This window comes from Tamandua tetradactyla, chromosome 1 (assembly GCF_023851605.1).
Source record: "Tamandua tetradactyla isolate mTamTet1 chromosome 1, mTamTet1.pri, whole genome shotgun sequence".
Taxonomy (NCBI): Eukaryota; Metazoa; Chordata; class Mammalia; order Pilosa; family Myrmecophagidae; genus Tamandua; species Tamandua tetradactyla.
In genome coordinates this window covers 139,665,885-139,691,831 of record NC_135327.1, presented here as the reverse complement: position 1 = coordinate 139,691,831, position 25,947 = coordinate 139,665,885, and the positions used below count along the sequence as shown (strand labels likewise).

Here is a 25,947-nt window from a genome sequence, read left to right as displayed (position 1 = left end):
TACCATTTCCCCCCCTTTATGTGAATGTGGCTGGACACGTTTTAGCCATCATTGGAAGCATCTCCCCACTCTCTATTTGATTAATTTCTTCAGCCTTCAAATACAGTCACATTTCCCCATTCTAAATAGACCCTTGTTTCCTACTGCATCTCTCCTAGAAGAGTAATTTTTAGTGGCACTTTCATGCCCTCATCTTTGACTCACTACTCCATCCCTGCCAGACTTGTTTCTGCTCTCAGCGTGACTGGACCTCTTTAAGGCTGGTGATGACATCTTAATGACCAAATCAAACAGCTTTTTGTCTTTCCTCCAGTATCAAATTCTGATTTATTTCTTTGCCACATTTGATACTGTTAATCACCCTTTATGATCCTGGATTTCCTTTCTTCCTAAACAAGGGAAGCTCTCCTTCCAGAAGAGATTTCTGCTCTTCATTTCTTGCTCCCAGCTCTTGTTTTGGGTGGAGTTGCCCATTCAAAGGTCCTGACCACACATCTTTGTCTTGCTCGCTAATTTTTTTCCTTGCTGCTGAGGAATCTGCAGTGTTTTATGGTGTACACACTGTTGAATTTAACTGTTTTGAGACAGTGTGTAATCTTCTAGGCCCAATAAACCACAGCATTACTCTATTCTAGAGTTCACACTTAGCTTCATAAACACATTGTTTAGGAGCGCTTACAATGAACTTTACCTCTGTACCTAAGGATGTTAGGTAGCTCAGATGAGCAAAGCATCATATAAAGTTGAAATGAATATATTTATCTGAGTCAAACATTGTGACACATAATCTGATAAAGGACATTTTGTAAATGTGAAAAATATGGGAGATTTATTTGGGAGGCAGCCATGATTTCCTAGAATATTCTGATCATTTGTGTGGATATTCAACAAAATATTTGGAACAGGTTCTTTTTTTGAAAACCTGTGTCGTATAACAATAAAATATAAACAACCTATATTATAACCTTTGTGTTATATGTATTTTTTTTTGAAATATAAAAATATTGCTTTGCACACATACCAAGGAAATGTAAGTTATTGGGTGCTTCTTGAGTTTCCCTTTTATTTTTATTTTTAAATAAAAGACATTCAGAAGCTGAGATTTTCAAGAAATGTGCTTCTTATGGCCAGTAAACTGAGATTTAGAAGCCCAAACTGAATACTGCTTTCATTTTGAAACTGTAATTTTCAGGTCCCCTATTTCCCTCTGGGCATTAGATATTCTTACAAATTCTAAGGATTTTAGAGTCAGTATGCAAGAATAACGATGCTTTAAAAATTTTCAGAACATGCAAATTAAATAAATTAAGCATTATTTGAGGATAAAATGCTAAACAATATCTTCCATATTTTCTATATATCCAAAAAATGACATGGAAATTCACAAAATGAAATTATTTCAAACACATATATTCTCCAAGAGGTGTTAGAACATGCTGTGATGGATAATGAGCTGTCATCATGGAAACACTTTAGAGATGTGCTGTGAGTCCACAGACCTGAAATAGTGCTATTATTACAGAGAACTCTTTTCTGCAACTGTTTCGTGTTCTGGCTTTCAATCCGGTGGCCTCAACTGCTGTTCAAAGCATTTCCATTACTAATTCTAAGAGTTAAGAAAAATAGAGATCTTCCTTTCCCTCACTCATTTCCCCAGTAATGTGAAAGATTCTAGCTTGAACCAAAATTGGTAAGTATTTTTGGGATGGCTAGGACAAATTTTATTTTCCTTTAAATTAAATCAGTTGGTTTTTACTAAAAGCTCTTAAATCTGAAATTATGATAGTCTATCCTAACTTAAAATGATAATGAAATAATCATTTCTGTAATTGGCATGGTTTCAAAAACATTTAAATTGTTATAAGTATTTAATTGATGTGAAAATAATTTCATTCTACCTTCTATATTAGTGAAATTTATAATAAGTTCTCTGGAAATATTTAAATTGCAAATCTCTTGAGATACACTAGCTTCTTATTTCTATTTATCTAGTTCAACACTGTCCAATATGAGTAAAATATAACCTAAAAGAGTAATTTAGAATTTTCTAGCAAAACAAAACAAAAAAATGTTTCTAGCAGTCATATTTAAAAAATAAAAACCAAAAAAACCAAATAGGTGAAATTCAATTTTAGTACTATATTTTAGTTAACTCAACATTTCCAAACTATTATTTCAACATTAATCAATGCAAATCTTTTAGTATTATGTATATTTTTTGCACCAAGCCTTTAAAATCCAATGTGAATTTTATGTTTATAGCACATCTCAATTCAGAGTAGCCACATTTGGAGACCCAAGTGTCCCACGTGGCTAGTGGTTTCTATCTCACACATCACAGAGCTAGTGAGTCTGTGGCTATCCATGATACACGGTTTTTAATCCAGTCTTTCACCAAAACATTTTATGAAAAAAAAATCACAAATATGACCGCATTCCTTAGTATTTTGTTTCCTTGGCAGTCTTATAGGCTCACCATGATGAGACACACTCTCTACCTTGAGTAGATGCTTATGTTGGTGGATAAAATTAGCATAGTGATTATATTCCAAAAACTGATGCTACTTTAAAGGATGATTTGTTACATAAAATGGAAGATGGTTTGTCACAGAACTGTGAATATTGATGAATACTTGCCAGAGGAATCCATTCGAAAACTGGTCCTGGGTGGCACTTGTTCTGGATGGGAAAATGCGGAATTAAAATTGAAATTCATTTATAGCATTTGAAAATTCACCTTTACTTTCTTTGTGTTGTTGTTATAACCCCACTCCCCAGATTGTGCTCATGTTTTTATTATTTTCTTTAAAATCCAGGGCAGATAAGGGTCAGATTTACCCCGCTTTATGTATTGTGTAAGCACGTAAATGTATTTCACATGCACTCAAAATAGAAAAATCTAAATCATTTTTAATTAGGATGGAAAAAAAAAGATCACCATTTCTAGATATTATTAGGTTTGGATTCTTATTATAAGGATACATATTTAAAAGTAAAATCAATTCAGATCCCAAAACATATACATATAAATATGGGCCTTTTTAAATCTTGTTATGATACTGTGTCATAAGACATAGAAATGAAAAGGGAAGCATTCAATTGATTATATTGATTTTCATGTACCAGTTCAAGTATTTTGATATTTTCAAGTATTTGGATATTTGAAGTTATTTTAAAACATACTTTGTCAGTACCTATACTCATAAATAGTTGGGTTAAACTGATTTATTTTAGCAATAGAGATCCATCCATTATGAGAATTATAATGTAACCTACACTATTATAACAACATAAAAATTCATGAACATGAATACAAAACTCCTTTAAAATGCAGGAATGTCCCGCATTTAGAATTCTAGGAATCAGAAAAACCTATTTACATAATGTTTTCCAAAAGCATTTGGAGACATTTTGCTCTCATGGATTAAAAGGGAAAGTAAGGGTCCAAATGACACGCTTTCAACCCTATCCAACACAGACATGTTGAGAAATGCAGCCCTTCACCATCTCTTTGTCTGAAAACTGTTGGACATGTAGAAATGGCATAATTTAATTGCACATTGATTTTCATTGTGCCTTCCAAATCAACTTCTGATGCATAGAGGAACTAATGGCATGTCAGAGCTGGAGAGAAACTTGAAGGTTTTCAGCCCAAAGCCCTTCATTTTACAGATGGCAAGGACCAGAGATGCTAAATGACTTGCTTAAGCTATTTCAGAGGAAACACTTCAAGATCCTTTTTAGATGAAAAAAAAATCTTATAATATTATACCTAAATGCCCTTTTCATTCCCAACTTAGTAAGACTTTAACTGTATTTTCCAACAAAGCTAGCTCTCCTTTGTTTTATTTTAGCATTAACCATGCAAAAATACTATGCCCTTTTTCTGACTGAACTATAATTTTTTTCTAACATCTTCAGAAATTTTCCCTATGCTCTAACAGTCTGTCAATATAAAATCTCCTAAGTCACACAAATGGGTTTAATGTAAGCTGAGCAGAAGACATATGTATACAAACTTCTGGTCAAGAAATATTTCAGAAGATAAAAGAGCTATGCTAATCTGAGATACTCCTGAGAGAGTGGCAGCTTATTTGCCTCTATGATAAACTTAATCTTAATTTTATTACATTGCTTTGTTTTTCACTCATGTAAGGAATTCCATATGGAACTTAAGTAAAAGTTTCTAAGCCTCCACATAGCAAAAATTCACATTGTATACTAAAATAAAATAAAATTTTCCTGCCAGAAACTCCCCCACCTCCTTCCTGGCTTACGATTTCAATATATAAACTATTTTTAGCCCGGAAGAAATTTTAGACTATTATTTTTACATTCTTATCAAGAGCATTTTAAGAGGCGGCAACGTAAGAGACTTAGGTTTAAGAGGCAGAGAATGAGAATCAAGTACAGTTGAATTTGAATTTGGAATGTGCTAAGATGACAGAATTTTGTAATATAATTGTGCTACATGAAACAATATGGAAAGGTGAGTTTTTTTTAATCATTAAACTTCTAAAATCGAAATAAGACCAAATTCTGATTGTTTTCTATTGACTTTTTTTTTTTTTTCATATAAAGAGCTCTACACTATTCCACAACAAGAATGAAATAGAAACCTCTTGGGGTGACCAGGAAGGCTCGAACCGTTGGCCTCCTTTGTCCTTGCCACCGTCTCCTCCCTGGGCTCTGCACAGCCCACCCCTTCCATTACGGGCAGAATGATCGTTCCTGCCAGGTGATCTGTGTTTTCACAGTGAAGGCAAATTTGTTTTCCAGCGAAATTGTTATTTTTTAAAAACCTCAATTTTTACTGTGACTGCTTAGGATTATGAGTTGAAAACAGTCATTCATCAAAAAGATAAACCTGTATCAGGGATGGATGCCTGCTACTTTTGAAACACGTCCATTGGTTGTAAAACTGATATTTTATATTATCATAATTTTATTAGGACCTACTTGCCAGGCAGCAATTAAACGCAATGTACTGCAGCCTTGATAGTCTCATATTTATTCAAGAAAATACTTTGGGTAACATTGTCAACTTGTGCTATCAAGAAAATGTTTTGACATAAATAACTTTCAATCAATGAATGATTTGAGATTCTAGTGCTTACATTGTACCCCCTTCTATCTTCTGTCTAATTCAGCAGCATTAAATTTTAAGCTACCAAATGAAATATATTTTAAATTAGATTGGATCTAATCTAAAATGCATGGGGGAAAAGTGTGCTCTACCACAATTTTTATTTTGCTCTCTTTATTCCACAGTTCATATCATGGTAATTTTCTCTTTTAATAGGAACTTGTTAGAAATATATGTGTTTCCATAGTTATTTATAACGCTTACCCAAACTACAATTTTTAAAATTAGAAACTCTCAAATTAACTAAAATCTATGTATTACAAAGGGCAAACAGCTTTTATCTGGATTTACTGATCTTTGTCAATCTATATAACTGCAAATACTTATAACTGAAAAGTGATACATAATGTAATATATTAGAGATTCCAGCTGAAAACTTCATTTTTCTTCATGGGAAAAAGTACAGAAAGTTAACCTTCATCATACAGTGGAGGACATTTAAAATGTAATACGTCATTAAATTTTTTCTACTATTCTTTTAAGATTCTAATGCTAAAGCCATTGGTAAATGTCTTAACATTTGCGTATCTTATTTTAATATTTCACTAAACTACTCTAGTGTGCCAGATACCATCTGTGGGTGGTACTTTAATTAAAGTCATTGAACATTGCAATGTCTAAGGGTATCTGGCCAGGGCCTGAGGAGCTTCTCCAGGAAGAGAAAGTGGCCTTTGAAGATCATGGAATAGCTGACTGCAACTATGGCATCTGTGCATTTATTAAAACCTTTCATAAATCTGTCAATAGTTCCAGTCTGCCTGCATCGGGTATTTAATTACTTGGGCAAAGGAGACTAGAGACAAGAAGGCTCAAGCAGGACTTGCCAGGCTTGGGGGTGGCTGGTTCTGAGGTGCTGTGGATGGCTACCTTGTGTGATGGGCGCCCACTGTCCTTTTCCACTTAGAGTCTCCAGCAATGTGCTGTGGTGGACAACAGCTTTATACTACCCCACCTTTCCAAATCTCTCTGCTGTGAGTCAGGATGGGAGTGGAAACTACAACCCTGGCTCAATAATGAACAAAGAAAGAGCCATAAAAAAGCCAGGAGCTGAGATATACAACCACCCATTTGTGATTAGCCATAAATTACTTCTGCACTGCAATACTGAACAATGAAAGGATTCGATAACCAACGATGAACAACAAAAGAGCAGAACGAGAGCCACAGATGTGAAAAATGCAAATCTTCATTTTTGATCTGTTACAGATTATAATTTCATTTCAGGCATAATACTAAACCACAGGGTGCTCCTCCAGTATACACTTTAACTGGTCTGTAGCTACCTTTGAATGATTACATTGGCTGCAATACCTATTGCTTATTATGGGTTAATGCTTCCTAATTTCTGGAAAGAAAAATTGGTTGTGTGAGTTCTTTTATACCAAAAGGGGTTATACCAAAAGGCACATCACAGCATACAGATCCCTGACACTTTCATGATCCTCATTTGAGTGATGTCTTATTGCAAAAAGGAGCATGGACTTGTTGTAGCCCATAATTATTTATTTATAATAACCAAGGTTCAGTGTGAGGGGGAAAAGGTTAGACTACTTCAGTAATAATTCAGTTCGGGTTCACACCAAAGGACAAAACCATGAGGAAAGGGTTTCATGCGACAAAGATTTCCTTCTATGCCCATTCTTGCTTTCATTGTCTGCTCCAGCTTCCACGGCTGCAGCCGGGACCAGGCTCAACAAATACCCCATGAGTTGGGGATGGTAAAACAAATCTTTAGAATAATTCTGCTTTAAAGAAAAGATCAGCAACAGGACAGGACAGGGCCCTCCTTCCTAAATCAACAAGGTTTCATTAGAATGGCCAAAATTTTAGCTCATAAAATTCCAGAGTGAGTTATATTCCTTTCCTTTGGGAAGCACTTTTTATTGACTTGTCTGGTGATAAAAGGAGAAACCGTGATAGCCTCTATTTGTAGTTATGTAAGTTGTCATCTTTCCTAAGGGCAGGAAGACGGAGGAGATAAACTTCCTTTCAATCTTGTGATTACCGCAATGTTGAATCTGATTTACTCTCAAGGATAAGCATGAGAATTTCATGTCATAGTACTTAAATGTATAACGCTTTTACCACTATTTTTTCCTACTCAGTTTGCCATGCTCTAGATTTCCACATCTGGATGCCTTTCCGGGTATGGGAGAAGCTCACTGAGTATTTGGCTTCTAAGACAAGCCACCACATGAATCTTTACCCCAAATTAGGGATAAAACATGTATGGACAAAAATTCACTCACCAACATAGAATTTCAGTCAGTCAGATAAATTAACTTGACAGAAATTGTTTATCTGAGTAGGCATTATACATTCTAAAGCTTTTCTTGGGCAGTAATGATTCCTACTCCTTTATAAATAATGTAATTATGGAAAACCACATAATCTATTGTTCAAATGAGGAGGCTTCTGAGTGTGAAAGGGGAACTATTAATATCTCTGCCAAGACAAGACAGACCAGGACTGTCCTAGGCAAACTGGGATGTGTGGTTACCCCAGATAGTCTTATGGGAAGTCATTAAAAGTAGCTTCCTATCATAGCAGAAATATGTAGTTGAAATAAAGATGAGATGATGTACAGTAAATGAAAAGAATGGCAAGAGGAAATGGGAGTAGTGAGGGTTTTGAGAAATTTTTTTTTTTTTTAGGATAGAAATGGTGTACATAGTCCAACTTAGGGAGTGTTGGCTTATAAACAGAACAGTCGAGCCCTTCTGCTTGTCATTGCAGAGAGAATTCATATCCTTCCTTCATGAGATGCGGGAAAAAGTGCATCGAAGAGGGAAGTAAAAAAATGGCAGAGTTTGTAGCACAACACAAAGATGGGTACTTTCCTTTGCTTTCTGGCTTTTAAAACTGCCAGTAATGGGGACAGCAAGAAGAAAGTTATCAGCAGAGGTCCAAGAGAAAGTGACATTTATCTAAAAGTCTATGGTGGAGGTTGAGGATTTTTGCTTTTTTCCGGGAATTGCTGGTAAAGACATAGGGTCAGTGCTTAAATAATTAATATCAAACCTAGAAGCCCTAGTTGATAAAAACTTTCTTTGGGGATTTTTTTGTGACACGGTTCTGCTTTTATGTATTAAGCTTAACTTTAGGTGAAAGTAAGTTAGTGGGAAATTTTTTCTTTTTGCACAGAACTCTCAAGCAAGGACCAATGATTCTAAAGAGATTTTGATAATTAAAAGATAACTAACACAATACATTCTCCTGACTGAACATTGATTTTACACATGGAAGTTGAGAAACTATATTTTCAATTGTATTTACTGCAAATTTTTGCACAATAAAAATACTGATGTTATTTGCTGTGCTATGTGATGCAGCCTTGTTCAGGAATTATTTTCCTATGTTACCATTTGTTTGTCTGTGTCCCCAATTCCTTTGTAAGCTTCCTACCAGCAGAGATCATTTCTCATGACTTTCCTCTTGTGGAGTGCCTAGGAGAGTTCTAGATACACATTGAGTGTTTCATAAATTCTCGCTCATTGATGTGGAGCCTGGAGGTGCCATCTCTGGGCACTTTGTTTGATGCTCTGGACTCAGAGGCACCACCCTATCTGCTGGGTGGAAGGATCTTCCTTCCCCTCATCATAGGAAGAGCTCACGAAGCCTGGAGGTGTTTCTAGCTTTCCTCTCCTAAGCATGTACCTGTCATGTTCCATTTTTCATGTAGCTCTAGTCTCTTATGGTTGCCTTCGTTTGTTTGAAATAACATTTTTTTTTGGAACAATCTTTATTGAGATGTCCTGTGCATGCACATTAAAATGTCAAGATAATCTAATTATGAGTCAAATGAGGCACAGCAGCATTTACATCGTTTGATAAATTTCCATCATCGGCAGGGGACTGGTAACTGGAATCCAAATATTTCTTGACAGCCTTGTTATAGCAAACATTCTGTGACCCTGTACAGCAGAGGTTTGTGGGCATAGGTACATTCTTTTATTTGGTTACTGTGAACATGAACCTAAAAATCTCTTTTGCTTTATCTATAGTTGCAAGGGAGGATACCACAGGAACCCTACAGGCAAAGGAAAAGTACTAAAGGACTCTGTTTAGACAACTTTGGCCAAGTACTCCTTCTATACATTCTCTGGTTTCACTGATTTTTCTCACAGGGGTGAGGTGGGGGACGCAAGAATAGATAGAGCCAGATCAAAATGTTTATGCCTGTGAATCAAAAGAATAAAATAGGAGTGGCTCCCAATCAAAATGTTGTAAATGAGTCTTTTGCTTTTGCTTAGAGATATACATTTTATGATAATTGAATAAAAAAGTAAAACACAACTATTTGAAAATGACAGAATTAGACCAAGCCTTCCTCCATTAGTTGAAATTTTTTTTTAGTATCATTCCAAAAACATAAATGAAGAATGAATCTTTTTCATGTTGGAAATAGGAAATATACAGAGGACAAAAGACTGCTCTGTTCTTTCAAGACACCTAGCCCCAAGCAGAGTGAATTGCTCTGCCATTCAGAGAGCCTAGAAAAGTGGCACCATGCTTTTTTGTTTTCCTTAATCTTCAGGGGTAGAGCTTTTCTTACCTTAATATGATTTCTGGGTTTCATTCACACTCCATTTAGCATTATGAAATAACATGATATAAAAAAGACGGATGGGGAAAGGAAATGAGCTTGCCCTCTTTTGGCTTTCTAAGAGTTGTGACCCTGAAAACATTACTATGGCCTCAGAAACATTAGCGGGTGCTGATGAAAATAAGAAGGGGGAAAGGATTAGAGTCGGGGCAGCAGTTGCATAGCGAAGGCACTGATGGGGGGTAGGATGGGGGACACCGTGAAGGGTCAGGATGGTTGCTGTTTCTGTGGCTGTGGAGGCAAAGGAGATAAAGAGCTCCCAGAGAAGGACAGCAGAAGAAAAGTTATGGGAGATTAAGGAGAAGTGGTTTGCTTGGTTTATCACAAGGTGAGGAGGGCAAAGGCAGTGAACAGAAACAGCCTTTGCTGTTTGCAGGGGCTGGACAATGAAATCAGAATTCTTCGAGGTTTGAAAAGAGGGCTGTGCACAATTCCTGCTCAGAAACTGAGGCCACAACAGTTATGAGATGACCGTAAAGAGACAACTGGGAATAAATACCAATGCTGGATTTTTGTCTGAATAATAAAGTCTTGCATTGGCCAGTAAACTACAAAAGGGTGGAAACAAATGACTAATAATGAGACAACGAAAACAGGAGGAAACACTTCTTGATGCTTCCTAAATGTTATAAAAAAATTAAATACGCCAAGGATATACAATAATATCTTAATCCTGCAATGTGTCTCCACCCTGCAATTTAGAATCTCTACTGTATCTTGATGTCTACTTGTTTACACTCATTCTTCTTGTTTCCTCAGTAAAATTTATGAGATCGGGACCATCACTCATATCTGATATATTCTACAGTGCTGAGAACAAAGTGGGCATACAATAAATATGTGATTACTGATACAGAAAAGGCATCAAGAACTGTACTGAAATCTTTTCAATTATTTTCAATTTAATGAGCATTTATATGCTGTACTTGTTACCCTTTATCATTCAGCTAAAGAGGCTTACTTTGTTTTTACTCTACCAAAGCAAAGACAATGTAACTATACAACTCTTTAAAAACATTTCAGTTACTGTTCAAAGAGGGGAGAATGAAATATAGTAGTCCTGATGAATTATTTAAAAAAGGGGACAGGGATCATTTCAATGAAAATCATTTCTCAATGGCTTCCTCTCCTAACTATTTATCAACCAAAATTACTTTTACAAAGAGTTGTAGAGGATGGGGAAAAGATATTATATCTACTTTTCTCTTTACCAGCTGGGTACATAATTCTCAGCCTCTGAAAACTATCAAAAGAGTAAGCAGATTTGAGGTCCTTGGAGACTGCCCATGATTTAAAACTTGCTATTCATGTTTCAGATGATAAAGTTGGAAACGACACTGGCAGAACACCGAAGTAAAGGAAATCAGCAGACCATAAGTGGGAATGCCAGGGAACAATACCCTTCTCACTAGCCTAGGTTTCTTCATCTTTTTATGTTGTGTATTTCCCTCCATAGATTATACACTCATGCCATTCAAAGCCCTGTCCTTTAACATGCTGAGGAAATGACCTAGAAAATGGCAAAAAGGAACATGATCGATGTATATGCAATATTAAAGACCTTTGCTTTCTAATATTTATAAAGTGCAATGAAATAATTTTAAAAGACCTTCAAATAGGGTGACAAGTGCATATATGATATTTTAAGATTGAACTTTTAAATGGGTTCCACTGTATTAAATGAGAAGTGGGAGTTTTGGGCAGATATGATTGGAGCCTGGCTCTGTGCCACTTATTTGGAACCAATTGATAGCATGACTGTGAGTTGAAAGGACTTGAGTGACATTTTACTCAAGGCTATAACTTTCTCAATGACTGAATTTACGGCTCTAAGAAAAATTTAGGCTTTAGACTCAATATCAGATTAAACAGATAAAAATCCCATTTCTTCGGCTTACTTGGTAACAAATAAAACTAGAAACAAACGAACAAAAAATTTCTGATCTCCCTCAAAGGCTTACTGAAAAAAAAAGTAGGAAATAAAATTTAAAATCAAAAGATAATAAGCTTACTTTTAGAACCGACAGGGCTTTTTAGAGAAATTTTCATCAGTTGGCTTTACTTTTGAACCTCAGAATATAAAATCATGTCAGATCATTTCAGCTTCAATATATCTCCTGGCAGGACTTCAGCTATTATTAATGCACCCTGTTTTATATGGCTGTCACTTACGCCTACTTTCATAAATGGCTCTAGATTTCTCGTAGAGCTCATATGGGTCAGGCTTCCTTGGGTCAAAGGCCTCTGATGAGTCAGGAAAGGAGCTCCTGTGAAGGGCAGGTGGGAAGGGCAGGTTCTGTGGTATGGCCGGAGCAGATAAACTCGTTTGAGGACTGCCTTGATTCTCCCATCGGTCCATTATCTGAAAAGTGCAAGAAAACAGAGACAACGACCAATGGACTCTCTCTTGCTATTTCACTTGTCACGTACCAAAACGCTCACCTTTAAGTTAGTCTATGCATTGTAGACTTTTCTTCCATGGAGAAAAGTGCCTTGAAATAAAAGATGCTATCTCTATATAATACAGCACCAGAGACTGCTATGAGTAAAGTACCTGACTTTTGAATGCACATTTATATGACCTTGCCACCTATTAGCTGTTTATCTTCAGCAAATCACTTAATCTCTTTGAGTTTGGCTTTCTTTCTTCTTTTTTCTCCCCTTTAAAGTAAAGATAATATGTATCTCAAGACAATTTATGTGTAACTGCTTAGAAATGCATGGTGCTATTTCTTCCTTCCCAAGATAGGCCCAATATATTACACCATTTTTACCAAAATAGAAGATAAAGTAGTCTGCAAATATTCATTTGAGTCCTATATTCCAACAGCCTCCAATACTTGAACATTGAATCACTTTACTTACAGTTGATAAGTAGGTTAAAAACCATCTGGAATTTATGAATGTTCACAGTATCCTATTAAGTTCCACTTACTGCTGATCTGGTGGTTTCTCCCCAAATTGCTGCTACTGCTGTCGCTATTACCACAATTTAGCCAAGATTTGTAGAGCATTTCCCAGTTGACCAAACTCTGTCACATTCATCATTTCCTTTGGTTCTCATCACAGCATTGTGAGGTAAATAAAGCAGTGGCAACGTCCTCTTTTTATGAAGGGGGAAACTGAGTTTTACTGAGGCCACCTATCGGCACTGCCAATTTCACCTTCACTCTGAAAGACCTAATTCTGAATTCAAGCTCAATTTCTGCTTTTCTGCTTTGAATATACCTGGTGTAATAAAAATTAGATTAGGTTTCTCTCTTGCTTAAAATTCTGCAGTGGGTCAGCATGGTTCTCAGGACAAAGGCCAAACTCCCTACTGGGACATGGCAGGCTCTTCATGCTCCAGCCCTGTTCACCTTTCCCAAACCTGCTGATGGTCTCACTTCTCTTTCCCTAGGATGATGCATCAGGTTCTCTGTTGCTTCTGAGCCTTTGAATACTTTCTTTTTCTCTCCTTTTATCTCCACCCACTTATCTCCACCCACCTCATTTTACCTGGCTGCTAGGCTCAGACAGATGTCTCTTCCCCTAGAAGACCTTTGCTGACCACTCCTGGTATGGTTGCATATTCCTCCTGGGTGCTCCCTTTACCTTTCCCGCCCCACCACGCATCAGGCCTACCTGCAGTTATGAGTCTATCTGTGTTCTGCAAACAGATCATACTGGGGATAAAGCTGCATCTTTCTCATTGTTGTATCATCAGCACACACTGAATATTCAGGAAATGTTAATGTAATGCATGAATCAAATTACGAGTAAAATACGGGAATGTGTTTTTTAAAACCAGTCCCTACTCAGGACTATGGCAAATACTCAGTTTGGGTCAGTGAACTGGGCAAGGAATGGGTCACCTGACCCTTCTCTCAATAAGATTGCCTTCATTTTAATGGTTTTCTATAATAGACTACTGCTCAAGCTTTGATTTGAACAAAGTTTCTATAGCTAACAAAGGTGGAAAACCCCTCCAACAGTTCAATTTCCTCACATTAAACATAATCTCTAGAAGTGCAGTGAGGGTAAGTGACTTGTTTGAGTCCAACAGCCGTCAGTGGTAGACCCTGGGTCAGAACCAATCTGTAACTATGACAACCATGCTTGTTTGCATAGTAATATATTGGGGAGAAATAACTGGTAAATTTGGTTAGAGTTTTAACTAATTTTCTGCTCAGTGGGACTTTTGTTCCATTTTAGTAAAATTCTCTAAATATGAACTTCGTTAATCCATTAGATAGCAAAATTCGTATAGGGAACCATTCTGGGTTCTGTTGGCCATCCATTCTGGGTGACTTTGGTAATAAAAAGGAGACTCACATTTGACTTATAGTTAAAAAAACATATACTTTCTTTATGTTTCACTTTAGTTGACTTTAGGAAAGATGTAGATGCATTCTTGTTGCGACTATTCTCCTTCTGTTTCCAAACACTTTATTAAATTCTAAAAAGTAAATATATTAGAAATATGGTTTGAGTAGCTGTGGTATCCCACTTGTCATCATAAGGTTCAGCAAATGTCTATTTCTTTCTCCTATCTTCCACTGAGAGTTACTTGATATCCACTTATGTCTTGCCTGGTATGAACTTTTCACATACAGCCATTGGAACAAGCTTGCTTTCGGTGCAATAGTATTTCTAGAAAACCACCTTAAATCTATAGAACAAATTATGCTGTAGGCACTATTTGGGAAAGTTTCTGTAGCAGATTGACAAATTCTACACTTTCTGTAGCATAGAGATTGGGGAATTAGTCAAGAGTCTAGTTCGTGCTTAGTAAAGTATTTACAACTTCTTGCTGTGACATTCATCAACCCTTAAGTCACGCTGTGAGGATTTCTTAAAAGACCATACTGCTGAAAATCATTGAGCCCATGAACATTACTGAAAAAGTAGACTCACAGCCCTACCCTACAAAACTGAAGCTACTGGCCTGCTCTGACCTGTAAGAACATGGAGGAAACCACCTGTCCTGGGATTGGAGCTCACACCCTGCTCACTAGGGCTGGTGTGCTGACATGATGCCGCGTCTGGAGGGTGGACTCTGCTGACTTCTCCTTGCTTTCTTACACAGCTTGGTCTCTGGACATTTACTTTCCAATTGGGACAACCTGTGTTCACTTGTTCCTCTCCACCTCCTGGAAACTTTTAGATTCTTATTCTGCCCTTGTGCCTAGGTCCATGGACTGTACTTAACCCACTAGCTTCCTTACCTTGATCTATTGCTGGTCTAGCATTTGTGTTAACTGCCAGGCTTTGACTCTGCACAACATTTCTCATTCGGCCTCTCCTGTTCAGTCCCAATGATTCCCAAAAACTGGGTCAATATTTATAAACACCTGGCTAGATTAAGGAAAAATGGATGCAAAGCTGTCTTTCACATCTGGGTGAAGCCTTATATTATCTCTACTGACCTTGGCAAATGAATGAATGTCAGTCACTAAAATCACAGTGAACAGAGTGGGTCATAGACCACAACAAGGGTGTCAAGAGTAAAACAGAAAAGCCCATCATTGCTGTGGTAATTTTTTAAAATCCCAGCTTCTGATACCATGGTGGACATATGGGGTAAAAGCCTTCTGAATAAGCAGGATCTTTCTTTCCCCCACAAACTACTCTGTCTAGAATTGTTTCATTCCTACAGAAGCTGAAGAAGTATAAACCCACATCCTCACTATTTCAGTGTAGAGCTGGGAAATGAAGGCATTTGGCCCGATTCTGTACTTAAAGAACGAAAGGGGATACCTTCCAGAAGAAAAGAATGAACAATTCACTACAATTAATGTAGTAATAGGAAGTGACTAGCTTGACGTGGATTGATTCAGGACGTGAATCTGTTGGACAGAAGAGGTCAGGGAATAATAGACGACCAGAAGGAAGACAGAAGATCCAGAGCTCACCCAGGATACCATTTTTTTATCCTGACAAAGGGAGTCATCAATCCTCTTCAGAGAACAGCATGTATAGATCCATATACTGTAGACACACATTTATATATTTATTCTTAAGTTGACAGTTTGGTAAACTTCATTCATTCCATGGAGTGATTTATTAAGGGTTTATGCATGGAAAGCCTGCTTCCTATGATGATAGTAGTTAATATTTAGAGTTCTTCACATGTACAGGCACTGTATTAAGCACCTTACATGTATTAATTAACTTGCTGAATCATCACAATAGCCATATGAGTGGGATATTATTATTGTTATCAACATTTTACAGATGTGAAATTTGAGACACTGAGACCTTAAGCTTCTAGTTGAAGGTCACATAGCCAGCATGGAGAAAAAGTAAAATTTGAACCCAGGCAGCAAGCCCTCAGGTACTGCACACTACACCTTACTGCTTCTCATTATTGTCCTTAGCCTAGAGAGTCTCTGGGTAGATAAGCGCAGGACGATAAACTGACCTCCCTCTATCTTCACTCAGCTAGGACCTGGAAGCTGAAGCCTTAGCTTTTGTAAGGATGCATGGGTTCAGGATTAATCGTAAATTGAGTTCTATAAAACCTTTTTTGGAATTATTGACTATGGATGTAATTACTATAATGACAGCAAATGCTGTAATTACGCCAAATGGCTTAATTTGTGTAAATGCGGTACATATAAGGAAATCACTAGATTGCATAATTGTAGCATCATGATGAGCTTGCAAGTTTCCTTGCTAAATTAGTTAAAAATGTATATAACCACAGAGCACAGATTTAAGTTTGGTGATGACAGGAAAGGAACTATGTTCACTCTGGTCAAGATAACCCAAATTTTATTTTAAAATGAAATGTTTTAACATTTTCCATATCCCTTTTCAAAACCTCATTTATCACTAAGTGGTTTACTAAGCCCAAACAAGACTTCTTTTCCCATCTGACATTCTCTGTGGACCAAATGAGCCGAATCCTAAATGAGGACATGCTTGGTAAAAGTGTTCTATGGCCTGATAGCATCTGTTCCTCATCTCTAGCTCCCAGTGCCCTCATCTCTGATTGAGAGAATCCTGGGGTTTAGGAATTTATGATCCCAATAATATTCCATTTTCCAATGTCTTCAAACAATTTTCAAGGCATATAATTTAATCAAGCCACTTATTATACTTGAAAAGTAGGCAAAATTTTATTATCTCCATTTCTAAAGTGAGAAATTCAAGCCATTAGCTATTTTCTCAATAAAAGAAATAGAAGAACAAAATGAACCCAAGGATTCCTTGCTCACTGGCCAGACTAGGCATCACTTTCTTCTGAACTAGGAAAAGAAGAAGGCAGAAGATATGGTTCCAAAACTTTTTTCAACTTGAATCACTTTGCCACAATTTTCTTCCATTTGTGGGTTTTAGATATTTAGTTACTCATCCTAACACTCCATAAAATGGACTCCCAGAAAACCAGTTTCAGCTTTTGGCAAGTATTAATTTCAAACTAATGGCAGGAAAATATCATCTGTAAAACTGCTAAGCCAACTTGGCTATCCCAGCTTCAAAAAAGATAGCTAAAATCTATCACCTTCTTACAACTGCTTCAAAATTTCAGGATGATTTATGAGCAAACTAGGCCCAGAAAGGTTATGTGACAGTAGAGAAAACCAGTGTTTAAAGAAGGTCCAGAAGCACCACTCTGAGGAACTGGGTGTCAGGTTTGGGAGGAATATACACATATACATGTAACATATATGCATGCATACATATATGTGCATACATACAAATATATTATATACATTGAAATATAAACATTTACAAAGTTAAATTTCTTGTGGATCAGATTTAATTTGCAATGTTTTTTTTAAATCCATGTTAAAAGACTATACTGATAGGAAAAACAAAAGGGTCCTTAAGTATGTCCAGTATATCATGCCATATAGTATTTTTGTTCATTTTGTAAAAAAAAAGTATACAAAAAGATCAGATTGTCTTTCTAGGAAAGATCAGAATTGTCTTTCTAGGAAAAAATGGATGAGTTGTTCTCATATTTGTGGAAACCTGGAACTAGGAATGGACAGAGAAAATTTATTCTCTTGACATCAAGGACTGCCAGAGGTGGAAGGAACTTTGAGATCACATAATTCTACCCTTATTTAATGGGATTGCAATAATAATAGAAATAAAGAAGCATAACAATTCCAACTTACAGGCTTTGGAGTTTTCCATGGAGAAAAGAAACCTGTAATAAAGAAAACAATATTTGAACTTTGTAATTATACCACACTACCACTTATGGGTAGCATAATATTAAGATAATTGTGCAATTCACTTTATTTAATACCAAATAATAACAAAAAAAGACTCTGCCTGGCGAGATGGTATTCTTCAAGGAATTCAAATAATTACAATGGAATTCTATATATGATTCTAAGAATATTTCCTTTTTTGACAGCTGAGGATTCTGAGGCATGGAGAGGAGAGGGACTGTACAGCAAATACCCGCTTTACAAAGCCTAAGACAGCATTCCTTAAGGATTTCTGTTGCACAGCCTTAGTTGGAGAGAAAGTGTACACAGAGATTCAGATTTTAAAGGCAAATATCTTTGCTTAGTAAAAGAAGTAATATTGCTTTATGTAGTTAAAAATCAATCAACAAGGCTTCATTATTCCTTAATTTAAAAATAATGTATATACCTATTTTATGCAACACATTCTATTATAACTTTTTATGTGACTGTTGTCCTACTGAGATCTTCTCTAGAGAAGAAATCTATTTTATTATCCTTCTACTCCAGTGTTAGCCCAATGTTTTCCATGAAGAACAAGCTCAAAATGCTTGTTAATTGAATCATGTATCATCAAAGCCATGTGGTTTTTCAACTTTTTGAGTTCTGTTCTCACAAATATTATGATGTTGGAACTGACCTACTGTGATTCAAATGACCACCGCAGTAATTAAAAGCAATGGGATAGATTAATTTCCCTTTTCTCTTTTGTTTTTATCATATGTAACTGGTTTTTTAAAAAGCAGTAATAAGCAGCTTAAAAACAATGTGTAGTTGTTTCCGGAGAAGATGATGGCATAGTAAGGTGTGCGCGTCTTAGTTCCTCCTCCAGAACAACTACTAAATAACTAGAAACAGTACAGAACAGCTCCCGAAGCCACGACAGAGACCAGACACACAGTGTACCCCAGTCTGGACTGGCTGGACCGGCTAAGAGATTCTGCTGCGGTGAGGTCCCCGAGTGGCACACGCTTCCCTGGGCCGCGGTGGCTGGCAGCTGGACCCCCTCCCTCCTTCCTTCCCTGGCTGGCTGGGAGCCTTGGATCAGCGGTTCCCCAAGCCGCGGCAGCTGGCGACTGGAGCCCCTCCCACATGCGCGGCTTCCTGGGCCGGCTGGGAGCCTAGGATCGGCGGTTCCCCAAGCCGCAGTGGCCGGCGACTGGCGCCCCTCCCACGCACATGGCTTCCCGGGCCGGCTGGGAGCCTTGGATCAGTGGTTCCCCAAGCCGCGGCAGCCAGCACCCCTCCCCCACAGGTGACTTCCTGGAGGGAAGGGAAAGAATCTCCAATAGTAGTAGAGACTGAGCCCAACCTAACACCAATAGTGGCATTAATGAACAACTTCTGACTACTAAAAATAGGCCCTCAGCTCAGGCGAAACTGATCAAGGTGGAAGTTGCCTATTGGGCTAACTGAAAAAGAGGAAAGGGGGCGAAACAGAGCCTTCTGCAGCTGTTTCTATGGAGGCTTGGTTGCCTCTGGGCTCAGAGCTGGAATTACACAGGTTGCAACTGCCCGGAACACAGAAACAGGCTGCTTTCAGGGCTCTCTACCACCTGAACCTCCCCCGCGGGAGGGTGAAGCGCAACTCAGGTGGAATCCCTCTCTCAAGGAATTCAGATACCAGGACTTCACAATTTGAAGCCATTAAAACCAACCTACAACCTTTCCTCTGTCTCCACCACACACCCAGCAGCGAGAGTCTTCCAAAGTTAAAGGAGCCACAACATCTTTTGCTGGTGGGACCTGCAGACAGACAAGCACCACATACTGGGCAGGATAAAAAAAACAGCGCCCAGAGACTTCACAGGAAAGTCTTTCAACCTGCTGGGTCCCACACTCAGAGAAATCTGATTAAATGCCCAGACACCAGCAAAAGATAACAAATCACACCAGGAAAATTGAAGATATGGCCCAGTCAAAGGAACAAACCAATAGCTCAAATGAGATACAGGAGCTGAGACAACTAATTCTGAATATATGAACAGAAATGGAAAATCTCTTCAAAAACCAAATCAATAAATTGAGGGAGGACATGAAGAAGGCATGGGATGAACAAAAAGAAGAAATGGAAAGTCTGATAAAACAAATCACAGAACTTATGGGAATGAAAGATACAGTAGAAGAGATGAAAAAAACAATGGAAACCTACAATGGTAGATTTCAAGAGACAGAGGCTAGAATTAGTGAACTCGAGGATGGAACATCTGAAATCCAAAAAGAAACAGAAACTATAGGGAAAAGAATGGAAAAATTTGAGCAGGGGCTCAGGGAATTGAATGATAATATGAAGCGCACAAATATACGTGTTGTGGGTGTCCCAGAAGGAGAAGAGAAGGGAAAAGGAGGAGAAAAACTGATGGAAGAAATTAACACTGAAAATTTCCCAACTCTTATGAAAGACCTAAAATTACAGATCCAAGAAGTGCAGCGCACCCCAAAGAGAATAGATCAAAATAGGCGTTCTCCAAGACACTTACTAGTTAGAATGTCAGAGATCAAAGAGAAAGAGAGGATCTTGAAAGCAGCAAGAGAAAAACAATCCATCACATACAAGGGAAACCCAATCAGACTATGTGTAGATTTCTCAGCAGAAACCATGGAAGCAAGAAGACAGTGGGATGATATATTTAAATTACTAAAAGAGAAAAACTGCCAACCAAGAATTCTATATCCAGCAAAATTGTCCTTCAAAAATGAGGGAGAAATTAAAACATTTTCAGGCAAAAAGTCACTGAGAGAATTTGTGACCAAGAGACAAGCTCTGTAAGAAATACTAAAGGGAGCACTAGAGTCAGATACAAAAAGACAGAAGAGAGAGGTATGGAGAAGAGTGTAGAAAGAAGGAAAATCAGATATGATATATATAATACAAAAGGCAAAATGGTAGAGGAAAGTATTACCCAAGCAGTAATAACATTAAATGTTAATGGACTGAATTCCCCAATCAAAAGACATAGACTGGCAGAATGGATTAAAAAACAGGATCCTTCTATATGCTGTCTACAGGAAACACATCTTAGACCCAAAGATAAACATAGGTTGAAAGTGAAAGGTTGGGAAAAGATATCTCATGCAAATAACAACCAGAAAAGAGCAGGAGTAGCTATACTAATATCCAACAAATTAGACTTCAAATGTAAAACAGTTTAAAGAGACAAAGAAGGATACTATCTACTAATAAAAGGAACAATTAAACAAGAAGACATAACAATCATAACTATTTACGCACCAAATCAGAATGCCCCAAAATACGTGAGGAATACACTACAATCACTGAAAAGGGAAATAGACACATCTACCATAATAGTTGGAGACTTCAGTTTCCCACTCTCATCAATGGGGATCCCACAAAAGCAGGATACACCTTTTTCTCAAGTGCTCATGGATCATTCTCAAATATAGACCATATGCTGGGTCACAAAGCAAGTCTCAACAAATTTAAAAAGATTGAAATCGTACACAACACTTTCTCGGATCATAAAGGAATGAAGTTGGAAATCAATAATAGGCAGAGTGCCAGAAAATTCACAAATACGTGGAGGCTCAACAACACACTCTTAAACAACCAGTGGGTCAAGGAAGAAATTACAAGAGAAATTAGTAAATATCTCAAGGCAAATGAAAATGAAAACACAACATATCAAAACCTACGGGATGCAGCAAAGACAGTGCTAAGAGGGAATTTTATTGCCCTAAATGCCTATATCAAAAAAGAAGAAAGGGCAAAAATTCGGGAATTAACTGTCCACTTGGAAGAACTGGAGAAAGAACAGCAAACTAACCCCAAAGCAAGCAAAAGGAAAGAAATAACAAAGATTAGAGCAGAAATAAATGAAATTGAGAACATGAAAACAATAGAGAAAATCAATAAGACATGAAGTTGGTTCTATGAGAAAATCAACAAGATTGATGGGCCCTTAGCAAGATTGACAAAAGAAGAAGAGAGAGGATGCAAATAAATAGGATCAGAAATGGAAGAGGAGACATAACCACTGACCTCACAGAAATAAAGGAGGTAATAACAGGATACGATGAACAACTTTACGCTAATAAATACAACAATGTAGATGAAATGGACAAGTTCCTAGAAAGGCATGAACAACCAAGTTTGATTCAAGAAGAAATAGATGACCTCAACAAACCAATCACAAGTAAACAAATTGAATCAGTCATTCAAAAGCTTCCCAAAAAGAAAAGTCCAGGACCAGATGGCTTCACATGTGAATTCTACCAAACATTCCAGAAAGAATTAATACCAACTCTGCTCAAACGCTTCAAAAAAATTGAAGTTGAGGGAAAGCTACCTAATTCATTCTATGAAGCCAACATCACCCTCATACCAAAACCAGGCAAAGATATTACAAAAAAAGAAAACTACAGACCAATCTCTCTAATGAATATAGACGCAAAAATCCTCAACAAAATTCTAGCAAATCGAATCCAGCAACACATTAAAAGAATTATGCATCATGACCAAGTAGGATTCATCCCAGGTATGCAAGGATGGTTCAACATAAGAAAATCAATTAATGTAATACACCATATCAACAAATCAAAGCAGAAAAATCACATGATCATCTCAATTGATGCAGAGAAGGCATTTGACAAGATTCAACATCCTTTCCTGTTGAAAACACTTCAAAAGATAGGAATACAAGGGAACTTCCTTAAAATGATAGAGGGAATATATGAAAAACCCACAGCTAATATCATCCTCAATGGGGAAAAATTGAAAACTTTCCCCCTAAGATCAGGAACAAGACAAGGGTGTCCATTATCACCACTATTATTCAACATCGTGTTGGAGGTTCTAGCCAGAGCAATTAGACAAGAAAAAGAAATACAAGGCATCAAAATTGGAAAGGAAGAAGTAAAACTATCACTGTTTGCAGATGATATGATATTATATGTCGAAAACCCGGAAAAATCCACAACAAAACTACCAGAGCTAATAAATGAGTACAGCAAAGTAGCAGGTTACAAGATCAACATTCAAAAATCTGTAGTGTTTCTATACACTAGCAATGAACAAGCTGAGGGGGAAATAAGAAACGAATTCCATTTACAATTGCAACCAAAAGAATAAAATACTTAGGAATAAATTTAACTAAGGAGACAAAAGACCTATACAAAGAAAACTACAAAAAACTGTTAAAAGAAATCACAGAAGACCTAAATAGATGGAAGGGCATACCGTGTTCATGGATTGGAAGACTAAATATAGTTAAGATGTCAATTCTACCTAAATTGATTTACAGATTCAATGCAATACCAATCAAAATCCCAACAACTTATTTTTCAGAAATAGAAAAACCAATAAACAAAGTTATCTGGAAGGGCAGGGTGCCCAAATTGCTAAAAGTATCTTCAGGAAAAAACATGAAGCTGGAGGTCTCACGCTGCCGGACTTTAAGGCATATTATGAAGCCACAGTGGTCAAAACAGCATGGTATTGGCATAAAGATAGATATATCAACCAATGGAATCGAATAGAGTGCTCAGACATAGACCCTTTCATCTATGGACATTTGATGTTTGATAATGCAGTCAAGCCAACTCACCTGGGACAGAACAGTCTCTTCAATAAATGGTGCCTAGAGAACTGGATATCCATACGCAAAAGAATGAAAGAGGACCCGTATCTCACACCCTACACAAAAGTTAACTCAAAATGGATCAAAGATCTAAACATTAGGTCTAAGACCATAAAACAGTTAGAGGAAAATGTAGGGAGATATCTTATGAATCTTACAATTGGAGGTTTTTATGGACCTTAAACCTAAAGCTAGAGCACTGAAGAAATAAATAAATAAATGGGAGCACCTCAAAATTAAACACTTTTGTGCATCAAAGAACTTCATCAAGAAAGTAGAAAGACAGCCTACACAATGGGAGACAATATTTGGTTATGACATATCAGATAAAGGTCTAGTATCCAGAATTTATAGAGATTGTTCAACTCAACAACAAAAAGACAGCCAACCCAATTACAAAATGGGAAAAAGACTTGAACAGACACCTCTCAGAAGAGGAAATACAAATGGCCAAAAGGCACATGAAGAGATGCTCAATGTCCCTGGCCATTGGAGAAATGCAAATCAAAACCACATTGAGATATCATCTCACACCCACCAGAATGGCCATTATCAACAAAACAGAAAATGACAAGTGCTGGAGAGGATGTGGAGAAAGAGGCACACTTATCCACTGTTGGTGGGAATGTCAAATGGTGCGACCACTGTGGAAGGCAGTTTGGCGGTTCCTCAAAAAGCTGACTATAGAATTGCCATATGACCCAGCAATACCATTGTTAGGTATGTACTCAAAGGACTTAAGGGCAAAGACACAAACGGACATTTGCACACCAATGTTTATAGCAGCATTATTTACAGTTGCAAAGAGATGGAAACAGCCAAAATGTCCATCAACAGATGAGTGGTTAAACAAACTGTGGTATATACATACGATGGAATATTATGCAGCTTTAAGACAGAATAAACTTATGAAGCATGTAATAACATGGATGGACCTGGAGAGCGTTATACTGAGTGAGACTAGCCAAAAACTAAAGGACAAATCTGTATGGTCCCATTGATGTGAACCGACATTAGAGAATAAACTTGGAATATGTCATTGGTAACAGAGACCATCAGGAGTTAGAAATAGGGTAAGATAATGAGTAATTGGAGCTGAAGGGATACAGACTGTGCAACAGGACTGGATACAAAAACTCAAAAATGGACAGCACAATACTACCTAATTGTAATGTAATTATGTTAAAACACTGAATGAAGCTGCATCTGAACTATAGTTTTTTTGATTTTTTTATATATTTTTTATTTTTATTTTTTTCTCTATATTATCATTTTATTTCTTTTTCTGTTGTCTTGCTATTTTTTTTCTAAATCGATGCAAATGTGCTAAGAAATGATGATCATACATCTATGTGATGATATTAAGAATTACTGATTGCATATGTAGAATGGAATGATTTCTAAATGTTGTGTTAGTTAATTTTTTTTTAATTAATAAAAAAAAAATGTGTAACAAGTTGAAAGCACTGCCATATACTGGCACTTAGCAAGCCAAAATATAATGAAGTGTATAGAACATAATTGCTTCCTTTTCATATGGTATCTTACCTCTTTCATCAATTTAGGCGAATGTTAGTGTTAGATGACACCCTATGCTGATATAATGCCCAGTAAAAACAAAATACTGAAAACACGCCATACATTAACTATATTTACCACCTTTAGACCTGGGACTTGTTCAAAATGGAAACAGTTGAAAACTGGAATTCATTTACAGGAAATATCTACATAAAATGAACATACAAGTACCTAGACACTTAGGCAATCCAACTCAAGCATGGCAAAAAATAGTTAAAAGAAAAAATATGAACTGCACTTCAATGCACTGTTGTGAAGAACTGATGATTTATTTTATGAAAAGAGTGAAACCGTATAATACACCATGTTTCTCAGTTTTCCTTGGATCCCAAGTTAAATTTAATGTGCAATTGTGATAACCATTTTACCTAATGAACTTGGTAGAATTAGCGCTCTTTGTCTCTCATACATTCTTATCTCACTTTCCAACCAATGAAAACAATTCTGTTCAATGTGTGGTTTAATTATAATTTAACTAGAAGGATTTAATCACATCCTTTTGGAAAAAGGTAATGGTAAAAATTATGTGTAAATAAATACATTTATTTTCTTTACTAATTTTATAAAATGACAATGAAAACAATTTGACCACACATTAAAAAGTGAAAATTTTCAAACCATTATGATAATTGAAGGATAAAATTTATTTACTGTTGTTCAGAATTGCCAGCAACATCCTTTTGAGAAAAGATGTCATTCATACATTCTCACAATGTCAAAACATTGAAGTATTTCATTTACTTTCCTTGTGTTATCATCTTTTTTTCTGGAGTGCCTGACAGATAGTGAGTATCTCCGTTTTACATTTGATAGGTGCTGGAAATTTCTTAA

At 36.8% G+C, this 25,947-nt stretch overlaps 1 protein-coding gene across 6 annotated transcripts in view; it reads right to left on the bottom strand.

Moving 5' to 3' along the window:
- MAGI2 (membrane associated guanylate kinase, WW and PDZ domain containing 2) overlaps positions 1 to 25,947 on the bottom strand; it is a 1,430,555-nt gene that overhangs the window by 163,073 nt on the left and 1,241,535 nt on the right. For 5 of the 6 annotated variants that reach the window (XM_077153531.1, XM_077153676.1, XM_077153920.1 and 2 more), the window contains 3 exons: positions 17,864 to 17,895; positions 11,925 to 12,114; positions 2,638 to 2,679 (listed from right to left, as the gene is read on the bottom strand). In XM_077153531.1, coding sequence (XP_077009646.1) covers positions 2,638 to 2,679; positions 11,925 to 12,114; positions 17,864 to 17,895 — 264 coding nt within the window. The remainder of the gene's footprint in view (positions 1 to 2,637; positions 2,680 to 11,924; positions 12,115 to 17,863; positions 17,896 to 25,947) is intronic. The other variant, XM_077153591.1, reaches the window with a different exon arrangement.